This window comes from Eleutherodactylus coqui, chromosome 12, assembly GCF_035609145.1.
Source record: "Eleutherodactylus coqui strain aEleCoq1 chromosome 12, aEleCoq1.hap1, whole genome shotgun sequence".
NCBI lineage: Eukaryota > Metazoa > Chordata > Amphibia > Anura > Eleutherodactylidae > Eleutherodactylus > Eleutherodactylus coqui.
Window position 1 is genome coordinate 131,819,744 of NC_089848.1, and position 14,944 is coordinate 131,834,687.

The 14,944-nt window shown below is 45.1% G+C and overlaps 1 protein-coding gene across 2 annotated transcripts in view; it reads left to right on the forward strand.

Annotated features, from left to right (window-relative positions):
* Positions 1-14,944, forward strand: part of APBB1IP (amyloid beta precursor protein binding family B member 1 interacting protein) — a 137,221-nt gene that overhangs the window by 100,313 nt on the left and 21,964 nt on the right. Inside the window, exon 8 of one of the 2 annotated variants that reach the window (XM_066585670.1) lies at positions 8,670-8,744. The exons of the other annotated variant lie outside the window; for it this stretch is intronic. Within the exon in view, the coding sequence (XP_066441767.1) occupies positions 8,670-8,744 (75 nt within the window). The remainder of the gene's footprint in view (positions 1-8,669; positions 8,745-14,944) is intronic. 2 annotated transcript variants of the gene reach the window in all.

Sequence of the window (14,944 nt, forward strand, 5' to 3'; positions counted from 1 at the left end):
GAAATTTCACCCTAATGTACCAATACAGGAATAACCCTGCCTAAAGCAGGGCAATCACCCTGATGAGGGCGACACCACGTCTGGAACCTGGGGATTTCCTAAACAGTCCATAGATGGTAAAGGGGATGACAATGGACAGAGGTAACTAGCAACAGTCATCATAGTATAGGAAGCAGATGTAACCCCACAATACAAGTTAAAACAGCAGGGACTTATCTGAATAAAGGACAACACCAAGAAGATGTGGAATGGATCAGAACTAAACCAACAGAGGAATAACCAGCGCCCTCTGAGAGGAGGGGCTCGTATATACGGTATATACTATAACAGTGGCTGAATGGCTGGCCAGGGACAACACCTCCTCGCTGACTAATCAGATGGAAGTGGAGCGGTCGGCGTCTAGTGCCAAATGACAGGGCGAACGCACGAGCGCCACTAACACATTGGCCAGGCCGACATCATGATGCCAGCCTAGATCTGCTTCCATGTTGCAGACATTGTGCTGTGATATTACCATGGCTGGCGCACCGTGATGCTGCTTTATCATTAATTGATGGGGATGGGCAGCGTGAAAACGCCCCCGGTAGTCAGCGACTCCACACCTGAAACAGAAAATGTTGAGCAATGTCACTAATGGCCTGAAGTCATCGAGTAGTATTGGAACATCCCATTAGTACCAGGATACACCAGAGTCGGGATGGAAGCCGCTGCTCCAACCTCAGTGTAGTGTCCGGCACCGTTATGGCAGTCTCATTGAAAGCAATGGGAGCTGAGCCTGTAAATACAAGCACCGGCCACTGCACAGAGATTGGAGCACCAGCTTCTGCCCCTACTCCAGTGTATCCAAGCACTGACAGCGGGCGCTGCCTAGAAAACCCCCATTAAAGTGCAACTGTACTTTTTAAAAACTTTAAACATGTTGAGACATAGCAAACGTTTTGATTGCTGGGTTCCAGCTACTGGATCCCCCCCCACGAAGAGCTTAGGTGCTCATCTGAACGCTGTGACTACCTGCTGGCTGAAGATGGGCTCATAGACTTTCTATTGAGTCCATCTTCAGCTTGCGAGCAGTGATAGTGTTCAGAGGAGTACTTCCACTGCTTTGTTCTAGCGATCGATGGGGGTCTCAGCACTCAGACCCCCAGCAATCAAAACTTTTGGCATATCCCTACAACATGTCATTTCAGGACCAAAAATTTTCTTTTTTACTTTTTGTTTTTTTCATCCCGGCCTTCCAAGAGCTATAACTTTTACATTTTTCCATTGACTACCATCAGCTGTCTGAAATAGTTGCTAGCCCCCAGGTATATAAGATATAAGTACTTTCAGAAGATACTAAGACGCCACAATAATCAGCCATAGTCCCAGAAGTCCTGGAAGTTCCAGCTGTGGTGCCTATTGTGGTATTTACCCCCTTCTAATATATCTGAAGTTTTATAGCGAGTACTTCCAGTGCTGGAGTTGGTGTCTCATTCACTTTCAGCATCTAGTAACAAGAGGCGCAGCCGGGGAGACTAAACAAACACTTGTCGGCCAGTGATGGATTCCACCGCTGGGCCCAGGAGACCACGGAATCTTGAGATTATTTATTATCCAACATCCGGCTCCTCCATCCAGGAACGTGTCACGAATGACGGATAACCACACATTACACTGGCTTTTGGAACTTGAAATAGTTACGGAACTTTTGCTAATTCCGAGTTCATTTAACCCCTTAGTGACACGGCCTATTTTGGCCATTAAAATGCAACAATTTGAAGGGGGGATTTTCATCTCCACTTTTCCAAAGCTATAACTTTCTACTTTTTCCATTCATGCGGATGTATGAAGATTGTTTTGTCTGTGGCAAACTGTAGTTTTTATTGGTACCAATTTTTGGGCACATATAATGTATTATATGACCTTATAACATTTTTTTTATGAGAGTGAGAAAAAACACCAATTCTGCCACAGGTTTTTTTTTACAGCATAAGGGCTTAATCACGCAAGCGTATATTGGCCGCTGTTTTCACGATATACACTACCATCTGATGCATTGGATTCCAATGCATCGGATCACACAGGCGTATTCCCACAGTGTAAAAGCACCCGTCTGGTCAATATAGCGCCGGGCAGGAAAGATAGTCCTGGAACTATCTTTCTCAGCCGGAATACGTCCGCTGCCATAAACTCCTATGGGAGCCAATGACTACAGCCGGAGAGGCGAGGTGTCTGCTAAACTCCCTCCCCTTTCTCTCCACCCCTTGCTGGTTGGTGACCATTGCTGGCTGACGACAAGGAGCGGAGAGTGGGCTGGGGCTTAGCACACTAGTTCCCGCACAGTCCCACCTCCTCCCCTTGCAGAGAGTTGGCGAGGGGAAGGGGGAGAACAGCTTAGTAGAACTAAACTGTCCCCCCACCCAACAGCATTGCAGACTCGGCGTATATGCATCGGGCCTGTGGCGTCTCAAGAGGCGCACATAAAAATGCCAAAGGCCATGTGAGAGCCCTACAGGTTTTTCTACTTTTGCGCAATAAAAACTGTTTTTGGGTTGTTTTTTTTTTTTTGCATCGCTGCATCTAAAGTCCCTCTGTCACTAACAAAACATACAGAAGCAGATGGTTCCAACCTCTGTGTAGTGGCTGGCGCTGGTAATTGCAGGAGAAGCTGTCATTGACTTTAATGGGTCCCCGGCCTGCATTCCCCAGTGCCTCCCACCAGAGGCGTAACTTGAAGCTTCTGGGCCCCGATGCAAAATCTGTAACAGGGCCCCCAACTATAGTGCTTTATTACTAGTACTGGGCTTCCTATATGGAGAAGAGATGCCTTAAGGGCCCCCAAAGTCTTGTGGGCCCGGGTGCAACCGCATTCCCTGCATCCCCTATAGTTACGCCCCTGCCTCCCACTACAGACATAAGTTTACATCCTGGCTGCCTTGTTCTTATACTGAGCCCTCCTGTTGCACCAGTGGGGATTGGTGAAAACACTGATCCCTGCTGCTAACCTCTTACATGCCGTGATCATTCTTTTTTTTTTTTTTTTTTAAATAAAACACACTTTTTGCGCACTTTCAGTGTTTTCTCTAAAAAAAAAAAACATTTAAAAACCCCACATATTTGGTATTGTTGCTTCTGTAACAACCCAAACAAGGAATCAAACAGACATTTTATCCTGCACAGCAAATGCTATTATAAAAAAAAGACAAAAAACAGAACCAAAATGCTTTTTTTGCTTATCTCATCTCCCAAAAAGGACGGAATTAAAGTGATCAAAAATAAAAACTACAACTCTGCGTGCAGAAAACAAGCTTTGGTGATGGAAAAATAAAGAAGTTCTGAGACTTTGAATGCAACGATGCAAAAAATAATATTTTCGTAAAAAAGGATTGTTATTGTGCAAAAGTGGAAAAACCTAAAAAAAAAACCCTACATAATGTTAGTATCATTGCAATCATACCGACCGGCAGAAAAAAATGATCACCTCATTTATGCTGTTGAATTAACACTGTGAGCCCCCGCTCAAACATTGGCAGAATTTATGCATTTTTCTCTGTGCCCTCCATAAAAAATTAATAGAAGTTATCAGGGGCGTAACTAAAGGCTCAGAGGCCCTGATGCAAAAGGTGAGCTGGGGCCCCCCCTCTATCTGCATCTGTACCTGTACCCATACCTAAACCATGCTGCACAGAGGCATAACCTGAAGCTTCTGGGTCCCAATGCAAAACCTATAACAGGGCCCCCATCTATAATGCTTTATTCATAGTACTGGGCTCCCTATATGGAGAGGAGAGGCCTTATGGGCCCCCTAAGGCTCCTGGGCCCGGGTGCAACCGCATCCCCTGCATCCTCTATAGGTACCCCCCTGGAAGTTATATAATACATGAAATGTACCCAAAAACTGCACCAATGAAATCTATAGCTCGCCACGCAAAAAACAAGCCCTCACCCGGCCGTGCCAACGGAGAAATACCAAAGTTATGCCTTTTGCAGAGTGGAGATAAAAATACCAAACATCATGGCGTCCTTCGATCCGAGCTTGGCGGCGTCACTAAGGGTTAATAGCGGTATGATGGATTTAGTAGTGACATCTGATTGATTTGCGCCGTTGCCTCTCCAGTTTAGGTAATTATATTTTTTATTTTTAGCCATCAGCTATTTTGATAGGAATATTTGCTGAAATAGATGAAGCCGTTACACGTCGTTAACCGCGGCGGCCGCAGACGCTCGTGTTCTGTTTGTGTGTTTGGCTGAGCCAGGCTCCAATCCAGTACAATATAAACAGCAGTGGCGAGCATTGTAATAAAAGGCTGACGCGATAATTGCATCTGTCTAAACATTTCTGTTTCCGTGCCCGTACGGCGGCGTTGGCCGTTATATCTGAAGGGTTTATGCACAATGCATGTTCTCTAGCGCCATTTATCTACCACCCAGAAGTCGTCTTTGACGTCTCAAGTCTTGTAGATTGGTTAGACCCCTTCTGAGAATAGACTCACATATGTTTCATATAGCGGCTTCTGCCGGGTTGGCAGCGTAGTGATCGGGGGTGCAGAAGGCCCCTCTCCCACATAAGGAGATGCCAGTTACAGATATCGTTGCAGATTTTGCATTGGAGCCCAGAAGCCTCAACCTACATCTGTAAACCATCACTACCAACTAAATACCCCGTGATAATAATGGGATCCTAGGGTGTCCTGCTGCTGGGTCCCAAAGCCATCGGCTGTATTATGTTGGCGAGCACAGCAGCAACAAGTATTCAATATCACTGCACTGCCTCCGCAGGAAAAGTGTAGTATTACACAGTTCTCATTAACCCCTTAAATGGAGTCTGGCAGCTCAAATATGTTGCCCAAACTGCAGGCAGCATGTTAAGATAGTATATAAGGCTGAAAAAGGACTTATGTCTATCAAGTTCAGCCTATTACCTCCCAATGTTAATCCAGAGGAATTAAAAAAAAAAAAAAGCCCAATGAAGCAGAAGCCAACTTTCCCCATTTAAGGAAAAAAAATTCCTTCCTGACTTCCATCTGGCAATCTGAATAATCCCCGGATCACTGCCCCTTCTGAAGTAATCAGTGATATAACGTAATGTTATGGAGAAAGATTCAGTAGAAACTGTATGCAATTTATTTATGCCCCTGCTCATTTTGAGCTGAACAGTCCAATGGGCGGAGCTATCAATGACTGACAGCTAGCCCTGTAGGTACAGCCATACACAGATCAATATCAATCACTGATGGCTCCGCCCACTGGACTGTTCAGCTCAGCATGTGCAGAGATATAAATGAATAAAGCACAATTTATCCAGAATTTTTCCCATAAACTATATATCAGTCCGCTGCGCTCCTCCGGCTCTATAACACGATGCCTGCACTTTGGACAGCGTGTGCGAGCTGATAGATTCCCTTTAATGAGGTGGCCTTATTTTTGTTTTTTCCTCCCTACAAAATATAACTCTTACTTCTCCATCTCTCGGAGGGCTTGTTGTTTTTTGCGCAATGAGTTGTATTTTTCACTGGTTCTATTTAATGTACCTCATAATGTACTGAAAAACTTTTAAAAAGTTCTAAGTGGAGTGTAATGGAAAGCTGTTGATAGTGTAGTTCGGGAACAGCCAATAAGTGTGACTGTCTAAGATGTACTGGCACCACACCGCCGGGTACCAACAATCTCCCAGTGGTCAAAGTCACCACATCTACCCATGACTGCCAAATGTCTTCTGCTGCGCAGAGGAGGGGTCGGCAAATTATCTCAGAGCAGATCGTGATGTGGCCATCATGTAGCACTGCGTTACTGATCACAGGACGTCATGCGCCAGCTGTTCAGTGCATGATTGGCCTGACAGCAGCTATACCCATTAGACATAGATCTGCCAAACTTACCAAGTTCATTGACATTGGTCAATCATCTAATGTGTATGGCGTCCTCCTGACTCTTCCCTGACGGCAAATATCATGGGAGACCATGGTCGAAAGATGGACTTCAACTGGCCAATCCTTTTGTTCATGGGAGATAAGCCACTGCCAGAGGTGTCTGAATATAGCTTTCTCACTTGACTACATACATAATACATGGTCGATCCAAACGTCCATGTTTATGGGGTCGGGAGAGACAGTTGTTGGCCAGTCAAGCATTCATCAATTATCTAATGTGTAGGAGTAGCCGAAAGCCTTCAAATGACATTGATAGCAAAAAACATTGTCAGGATTGCATTATATAAGATGTGAACGGCCAATTATCCCTCGCTTGTATCTGGGTTATGACTCATAGCGAATGTATTTACTTGCGTGGGCAGTTAATCTGCATCTCTGTGCATACACATTATTACTATGAAATGCATGGATGCCACAGAACTCCATATTCAATATATGACCCATATGGCGGGCAGTTTGTCTGCATACAGAATATAAACCACCAACGCAGAGGGAACCAAAGATTTCTGAGGAGGGTATAAATCATATACTATTTGCTTGTAAAACTCAAATATCGGCATATAAAAGAATATTGCTAGCCTATTGGTGGGCTCTGGGTGCCATATTGCATTCCTGTATAACACAGGTACATAAAACAGCCGCATGCATGGGGCCTCGGGCTATAAGAGCCAACTTCCCTGGCCTAGACTTGTAGAAGCACAGAAACATTTCCCAGGTGCCTTGTGTCATCGTTGAGGTGTTCACTGCTTTCCATGTTGATGCTGTCCTTCTTACGCCAAGAGTATAGAGGACTGGAGAACAGTGACGGCAGCAGCGCCTAGAGGTGGGGTCTTTATTATTTTAGCAGTCTGGCCTGGGATCTGGATTTATTTAGGGGGTCTGGTCTGGGGTCGGAATTTATTTTTCAGCGCTCTTTTCTGGTATCTGTATTTTTTTTCTTAAAAGGATCAGGTCTGAAGTCTGGATTACTTTAGGGATCTAGTCTGGGGTTGGTGTTTCCTTAGAAGGGTCCAGTCCAAGGTCTGCTTCACTGAAGGGGTCTGGTCTGGGGTCTGTATTAGTTTAGTAGTCTGGCTTTTGGACGGTTTTAGTTTAGAGTTTGTGTTCTAGGATCTGTACTCCTCTAGAGGGTCTATTCTGATGTCTGTATCACTTTAGGGGTCTGGTCTTGACTTTTGTAGTGTGGTGAAGGTCAGATACAATATTTGTGATTGTAATGCTGTAAGTTTTGGGCTTATCTTATATGAATAGGCGGGGCATAAGGTACAAAATCTTGTTTTTTGATGTCACTTCTCAAAAGGTACTAAATCCGTCTTAAGCCGAGTCAAAATGAGTGAAAATGCTGTAAATACTGCAGCTATAAAGCATCGTGTAGTTCTTGGTTTGCTTACATAAAACCCTATTAGTAAAATGCTTTATTTTCCCATAAAATGATGATGGATGACGGTAAACGTGACATTTGAGATTTTTTGGTTTCCCATTCTGAAGCTTCAGGTTGCTGCCGCAGTCGCTGGGGTTGCAGAAAAGCTATTAATTCCTGCGTGACGAGGCTTTAGTGAAGCTGTTCTCCTCTCTGCGGGAGACCGACTGCTCCTTTCTAGGAGATATTAGGTAACGGAACAGCATGGCAGCTGCAAGTCATCAGCACCACATTAGGGATCGGCAGCCGGCCTCTCCGTATGAATAAATCAGCATTTAAAATTGCGCAGGTATTAAGCAGTAGGATATACATAAATTGTGCAAATATAAAGAAGCACCAGATGAATCCAAGCCCAGTGCAAACAACACAGTCAGCAGACGCTAGAATAAACTAGTGATAGTTCATGGTACTGGTTACACTGGGCTTATACTGGCAGGAGAACACATAAGGAGGAGCTCAATCTCCATCTGTGACATCACTGTGTGTATTATCACTGTACTGTGACATCACTGTGTGTATTATCCCTGTGCTGTGACATCACTGTGTGTATTATCACTGTCTGTGACATCACTGTGTGTATTATCCCTGTGCTGTGACATCACTGTGTGTATTATCACTGTCTGTGACATCACTGTGTGTATTATCCCTGTGCTGTGACATCACTGCGTGTATTATCCCTGTGCTGTGACATCACTGCGTGTATTATCCCTGTCTGTGACATCACTGTAGTATCCCTGTGCTGTGACATCACTGTGTGTATTATCCCTGTGCTGTGACATCACTATTTATGTCACAGTCACTCATGCTGCGTTAGTTCATATAACCAATATTAAAGAGGAAGACTACCTGCTGTTGTAATGGACCTGGTATCCGCTGGATGGGTTGCCCCTGTTGGATGTACATGCTTTTATGCGAGGGGCGACATAGTGTTCAGTTGTAAATGCGTATTCCGGCCTCCGTCTGAGATAGAACTACCCGTCTGTATGTTGAGGCCGGAGGTGGTCGGAAATATGGAAACAGCTGAAGTGAATGGAGGTTATGGAACCAGTACGGTGGGCAACTCGGCTGTTTCCGTAGTCCCGATCTCTTATAGTTATGGTATACAGATGGGAATTCCCATGTCTGCCTGGACAGGCTGAGATACGAATACCTCTTTAAAGTCCTTCTGCTTTAGTAGTGGGGAGGAGGGGGGGGGGTCATACAATCCAATCAGTACTTCAGTTTAACATAACAGGAGGCACCTTTTGGTTGTCCTCCCTTCTGCCTTACGATACTATTACCGCCTGCAGTTATTTATGGCGGACGACGCTCACGTGTTCTTTTTCAATCTGTTTTTACAGAATTTCTATACGGCCAGGAAAGGAAGTGCAGATGTGAAAGACATGAATGAGAAAAATAAAGTCTCTTTGCTGGAGGTAGGATGAAAGAATAAAACAATTTTTCAGTGACTTTGGGGGTCCATCTCATGTGCATCCCAAATGTGCCGGTCGTAAATATCAACAAGGGTGCTGGATTCCTTTATATTACAACATATGTCAAAAATGATGGGCGCCAATCAATGAGATCAGCGCTTGTCTGCCCGGCCTTCACACAGGCCAATCCAGACTCCATTGGAGGACGACTGATCATTCATCCAATCGTTTGCCCCCCAAAGAGAATCCCAGTTGTTGTCAGCACATCGCCTGTTCACACGGGAAGATCTGCCGCTGGCACCGATGGGTTTTTGTGCGGCATTAATTGATGAACGAGAGTTTGCTTGTCTGTTGGGTGGTTGGCGGCAGCGTCACATGACCCGATGATCGGACAAACTAACAGTCGTAGGAACCAGAGGTCCTGAAGTCTCAGACCCGTCGGTTCTAATGATCAGTGGGGACTTGACTTACCACCAATGCAGAATTCTGATTGCTTCTACGACGTGGGGAAAGTTCTGTAAATCCTTCAGAAACAGTAGTAGTTTACTTGGTATAAGGGTTGCCACCCAGTTGGTAATAAGGACCAAAGGCCAGTGCCAGTAAGGGGAGCTATAACTAGGGGGTAGGGAGATGCAACAATGAACTAATAGTATATTGAGAGGCATAGAAGGGGGAACAACATTTAGGGGAGGCCACTATGGGGGTCACTATTACTACTGGGACCATTATGGGGGTGATTATTACTATGGGGGTCACTATTACTACTGGGACCATTATGGGGGTGATTATTACTATGGGGGTCACTATTACTACTGGGACCATTATGGGGGTGATTATTACTATGGGGGTCACTATTACTACTGGGACCATTATGGGGGTGATTATTACTATGGGGGTCACTATTACTACTGGGGACATTATGGAGGTGATTATTACTATGGGGGTCACTATTACTACTGGGGACATTATTGGGGTTACTATCACTACTGAAGTTAATAACAGGGACACTGTTACTATTGTGCTTACCATGTGGGTCACTAAAACTACTGGGGCTGCTAATAGGGACACAATTACTACTGGGGCCAATAATGGAGATACTTACTATTGAGCCCACTACGGCTAATTTTGCTGCCACTGTGGGGGGGGGGGGGGGGGCACAGTTACTAATTAAGGCCAGTAAAATAATGGAATTAAAAACATTGTGATAAGCCATTCCCCCAACCGCATGCACACAAACCACGCCCCTTTTGTCTTGGACAGCATTTTTTTGTGAAAGCTTGGCAACCCTGCTCGCTACTTATCAGAATCTTTTGTATTTGTGGCAAGTATAAATACATTAAACAATACTTAGAATACAATTAGATTTTCTTTAAATAAAATTTCTGATGTCACAATTTAAAATTTAAAAAATCCTAAAATCCTGCACTTCTCACACCGGCCACTAGGCCTGATAATAGTCCGATACTTCCTGTTCTGTAGAGAAAACTTCTCAGCCATCATCTCATTATCATCATAGGCAGGATTACACCGAGAGGAGACACCTATATATAGATAACACAGGATCCACCATTCACCATAGGTGATGTCACAGCTCACCTCCTCCACCTTCCTGCACAGAGCATGCCTACAACACTCTCCCATAGATGTTATTGCATCCCTTTCTGTCTATTGTGTGGATGGTCCAGGAGTTCATCTGTAAACCATATCTATAAATGCTGTTAAATGCAGCTCAGACAAGATGGCCGCCCCCAGAGACAACAGAAGCACAGATTAGAATAAAAATGCGGTTTTAATCAGTAAAAAATCCAGGTAATACATCCCCTCCAACTTGATTTCAGGCTATAATGCGCCCCCATTATGGTTTTGCCCCACAGGACAGAGGAGTCTGGCCCTTCCTTCCGCTCCCGGCCTTCCTATGACTGTTAGGTCGGTTCCCTTTATTTTCTTACTAAGCAGCCCCTCTGTGAAGAGGAGCCCTGCATAATACCGAAGGGGATGGGACCACCCGGCCCCTCTCTTCATGGGCCCCATAGCAGCCACATGGTCTCTATAGCACCTCGACCCTTGTGTGTTTAGGACTTCCATACCTTGAAAGTATATAAAGAATCCCATTACACGTCACAGAGAAGCGGAGACCTCTGGGATCTACTTTTAACCTTCTGACGGGTTCTGGATGATTTTTACATGTTGGATCTTTCCTCTTATTCCCAGCATTTGGTGATATCGCCTCGCGCTTCTGTAGACCGTGTGGCCAAACCATCCCTTCTTATCCGCGTCTTACATTTGGAGACCTCCTTGCAGCCTCCTTTGTGATAATACTTCTCTTTGAAAGCCTCCACAGATGTCTGGATTCCTTAATTAGATTTGCAGAACTTCTCTGTTCTTGTTCCAAGTCTGCTCCTTTCTATACAGCAGGATGGTTCTCCACCAGCATATGTGGAATCAAAGCCTCGGAACGTAGTATGGAAGTATTTACCCTCCATAGTATACACTCCTTGTCAAAACGTATCTGCCCCCAGAAGACATCGTCCTGCTGCAAAACCTGGCATGCACTTCTATCTCAGGCGGATCTGTAAATGATGAGTTGTGGTGATTAGATGAACGGTCTTGTCACCAAAGGCCCTAAAAGTGGTTCCCCCCTTGGCCTATAAGAGGCTCTCGGAGGCTCCTTGTGTGTAGTGACCTCTTCTTCCACTTGTGTAGAGCTTGTTGACCACTAGACGCCTCTACGACGCAGAGAAGAGATTTCACCCCGTTACCAGAGGGGGGCGCATTATTAGGATGTGAGAAGCTGGAGGGTCGTATTGTTGTCCTCCAACCAGTAAAACATAAAATACATCTGTAAGCGCAGTAGTGTAATGATACCGGCTCGTAGAATGAAGATAACTTCTCATTAGAGATGAGCGAACCTACTCGTTTAGGGCGATTTTGCACTCGAGCACTGCTTTTTCAGAGTAACTGACTACTCGGACGAAAAGATTCGGGGGGCGGCGTGGTGGAGCGAGGGGTAGCAGTGGGGAACAGGGGGGAGCTTTCTCCCCCCCCCCCCCCCCCCCCCCCGCCACTCCCCTCTGCAACCCCCCGCTCACCCCCGGCGCCCCTCCAATCTTTTTGTCCAAGTAGTCAGTTATTCGGAAAAAGCGGTGCTCGAGTACAAAATCACCCTAAACGAGTACGTTCGCTCATCTCTACTTCTCATCTTTACCACACTATCAACATGGCAAAAGGAAAACCCTCAGGAAAATGGTGTATTTGCATTTTTTCCATTTCACCGCACTTACATTTTTATTACATTATATGGCACCATTAAGAAATAAAACTCGTTTTGCAAAAAAACAACCCTTCATACAGCTACGCTGAGAAAAACATTAAAAGTTATTGTTTTTGGGACCCAAGGATGTAAAAAAGAACCAAAAGTAAAAAAAATGGCTGGTAAATCTTGGCACATCTTTCCCCAGCTCACTGCTCCTAAGGACGGGCATAACATGGATGGTCTTTAGTAAATTTGCTCTAAGGTCGCAGTGGTGGTGACAGTGCCCATGTCTTGCTTTGTATTCCATAATGATATATACTGCATACAGTGTATACTCTTAAAGGGATTGACCAATTGTAAATTATTGACGGTCTATAAACAGGATAGGCCATCCATAGTAGATTGAGAAAATGCACCAAAAATTGTGCTAAAATTTTGTACCAAATTTTGGCACAGCAGAACTGAGCATTCTCATCGGGGACTTTCTGGTAAGAGGATGCCCTAATATAAAAGAGACAGTTTCTTGCTGCATGGGGGTAGGGCAGGTGCTGGACAGGGGAGAAGCAGAAACTGCTGTCAATGAGAAGGTGCACCAAGACGGCAGAGAAACAGCCTGAGCGCTGAAGGGAGACAGGACTGAGCCTGATAAAGCTAAAGATGGCGCTGTCCGGGTTCTTGGAGAAGTTGGATTGCCGGTCGTCAGCAGAGTCTGCTGCAATATCGTCTGGGTCTGTAGTAGTGGCGACTCCTACATAATGGAACCATAAGTGAGGCCGGCCTCAAAAGGATCCTGGGTCTGCACAGCTGTGGGGCTGCAGAGGCTAGTCAGCCCAAAGGACGCTGAACTGTTAACGCGATGGGCGTTCTGTATTTGCTGTTCTATTTGCGTGTGTAAAAAAACATGCTACCACGCTTCCATTCACTGAAATGGGTAATTAAGTTAATTATTTCAATATCTGCTATTTCTGTGCCCAAATGCGCAGGTACGCAGATCATGCTCCATATTTATGTTGTGCAAACTAAATGAGTGCGTAAAATAAGCTCATGTGAATGAACCCATTGAAATCAATGAGCTCTATTCACTGCGTACTGCATGTGCAAAAACATTTGTGTGAGACATGCCTTATATGCAAAACACACAAGGCGCCGGCTGCTGCCACGAGGGCTCCTCCGGGAGTTACCTGCGATCAAAGCAAATTAAATTTAGTCTCTGAGGTGGATCCAAGTTACCCCAATGATAGCGCTCCCTCCATCTCCAGAGACAGGATAGGAGTTATGCAGTCAGTCCTTGAGGTCCGTGTATGTGGACTGCAGTACCAGTCTTTGCTTTATGATGCCAGTCTGTTTCCTTGTGTCCGATACTTATTTGCTTTTTCTAATAAGTCCTTGCTGGACCTGAGCTCTTAGACGACGGGTCCTGCCACAAACACCCAACCAATGCCCCAATCAGCGGTAGGTCCACTTACGTGGGTCAGCCATCAGAACCCAGAACACTAAACTCGTTCAGTCCCCTAAAATCATGTAGACCCTTGAAATTAAATCAGTTCAGTTCCTAAATTTAATTCCGAACCCAGATAAGATCCTTAAAACTAGTCAGAGCCACGACCAGTCCTTCCGTACACTTCATTCAGACCCTCGACCAGACCCCTACAATGAAGAAGACCCCACACCAGACTTAGAACATTAAAAGGGCCATTCTGGGGAAGCTTTTAATTGTCTTCCTGGAGTGCAATCATCATACAGGCATATTGGGGGATATAAGGCTGCTTTCACATCGGCGCTGCAACCTCCGCTCGTAGGTTCCATCAGAGATCCAGCACTAAATACTAGAAGAAAAACGTCCTGCATGCAGGTCAATGCTGGTCAGCTGAACATAAACCGAATGGACCCCATTATAGTCAAGGAGATCCATTCAGATCATAAGACAGATTCTCCTTTCCTGCTGCAATAACAGAGCAAGAAAACGCCCCCCCCACCCACCCACGCAGATGCTAAAGCACCTAACATGCACTATCTGACTAAAAGTAATTAGACACCTGAGCAAGAAAGAGTCACAAGCTGTATTTATTGCCATATGTTAATACTTAGTGGGGCTCCTTTGGTCCTAATGACATTGGATACTCTCCGTGGCATACTAATATCTGAAACACTTTAGCTCATTTTTCCCTCCATTCATCCTGCAAACTTCTGGCAAGTTCTCTCAAAGAAGATGCATAGGTCCATCTACAATGGTTTAAGGAGCATAAACATTGGACAGTTGAGCAATTGAAGAACGTTCAATGGAGTGACAAATCCCACTCCTCCATCTTCACATCAGATGGACGTACCTGGGTGTGGAGTATCCTGGGGAACGCCGGCTGCCTGAGTGTGTTGTGCCAACAGTTAAGTATGGTGGAGGTTCTGTTATGGTCTGGGGATGTGCTATGTTGCACGGTCTCACGGTAGTGACAAGAACCATGAACATGGAGGTGATCCTTTACAGTCTAGACAATAATGTGCTGCTGACAATGTGGCAATACTCTGGGTAGGATCGGCCATACTTCCGACAAGACAATGCGTCACACATCCAATGCTGTTTCATGTTGGTTTGAGGATATGGATGTTCCACCATTGGACTGGACTGCACAGAGTCCTGACCTGAACCTTACTGGACATTTCTGTGACAAACTGGACCACCAGGTCAGGAAATATGAACAGCGTCCATCTTCTTTGAGAGAATTTGCCAGAAGTTTGCAGGATGAATGGAGGGAAATACTATTTGAAGTGTATCAGATGTTAGTAATCTATGAAGACTATCCAGTGTCATTAGGGCCAAAGGAGCTCTACGTATTAACATATGGAAATAAATACTAGTTTTGATTGCTCAGTTGTCCAATTACCTTTGGTAGGGGGATGTAAACCTAAGAATATACAAGACATTTTAGGCATTTCCACCTGAGGAAACTAGGGA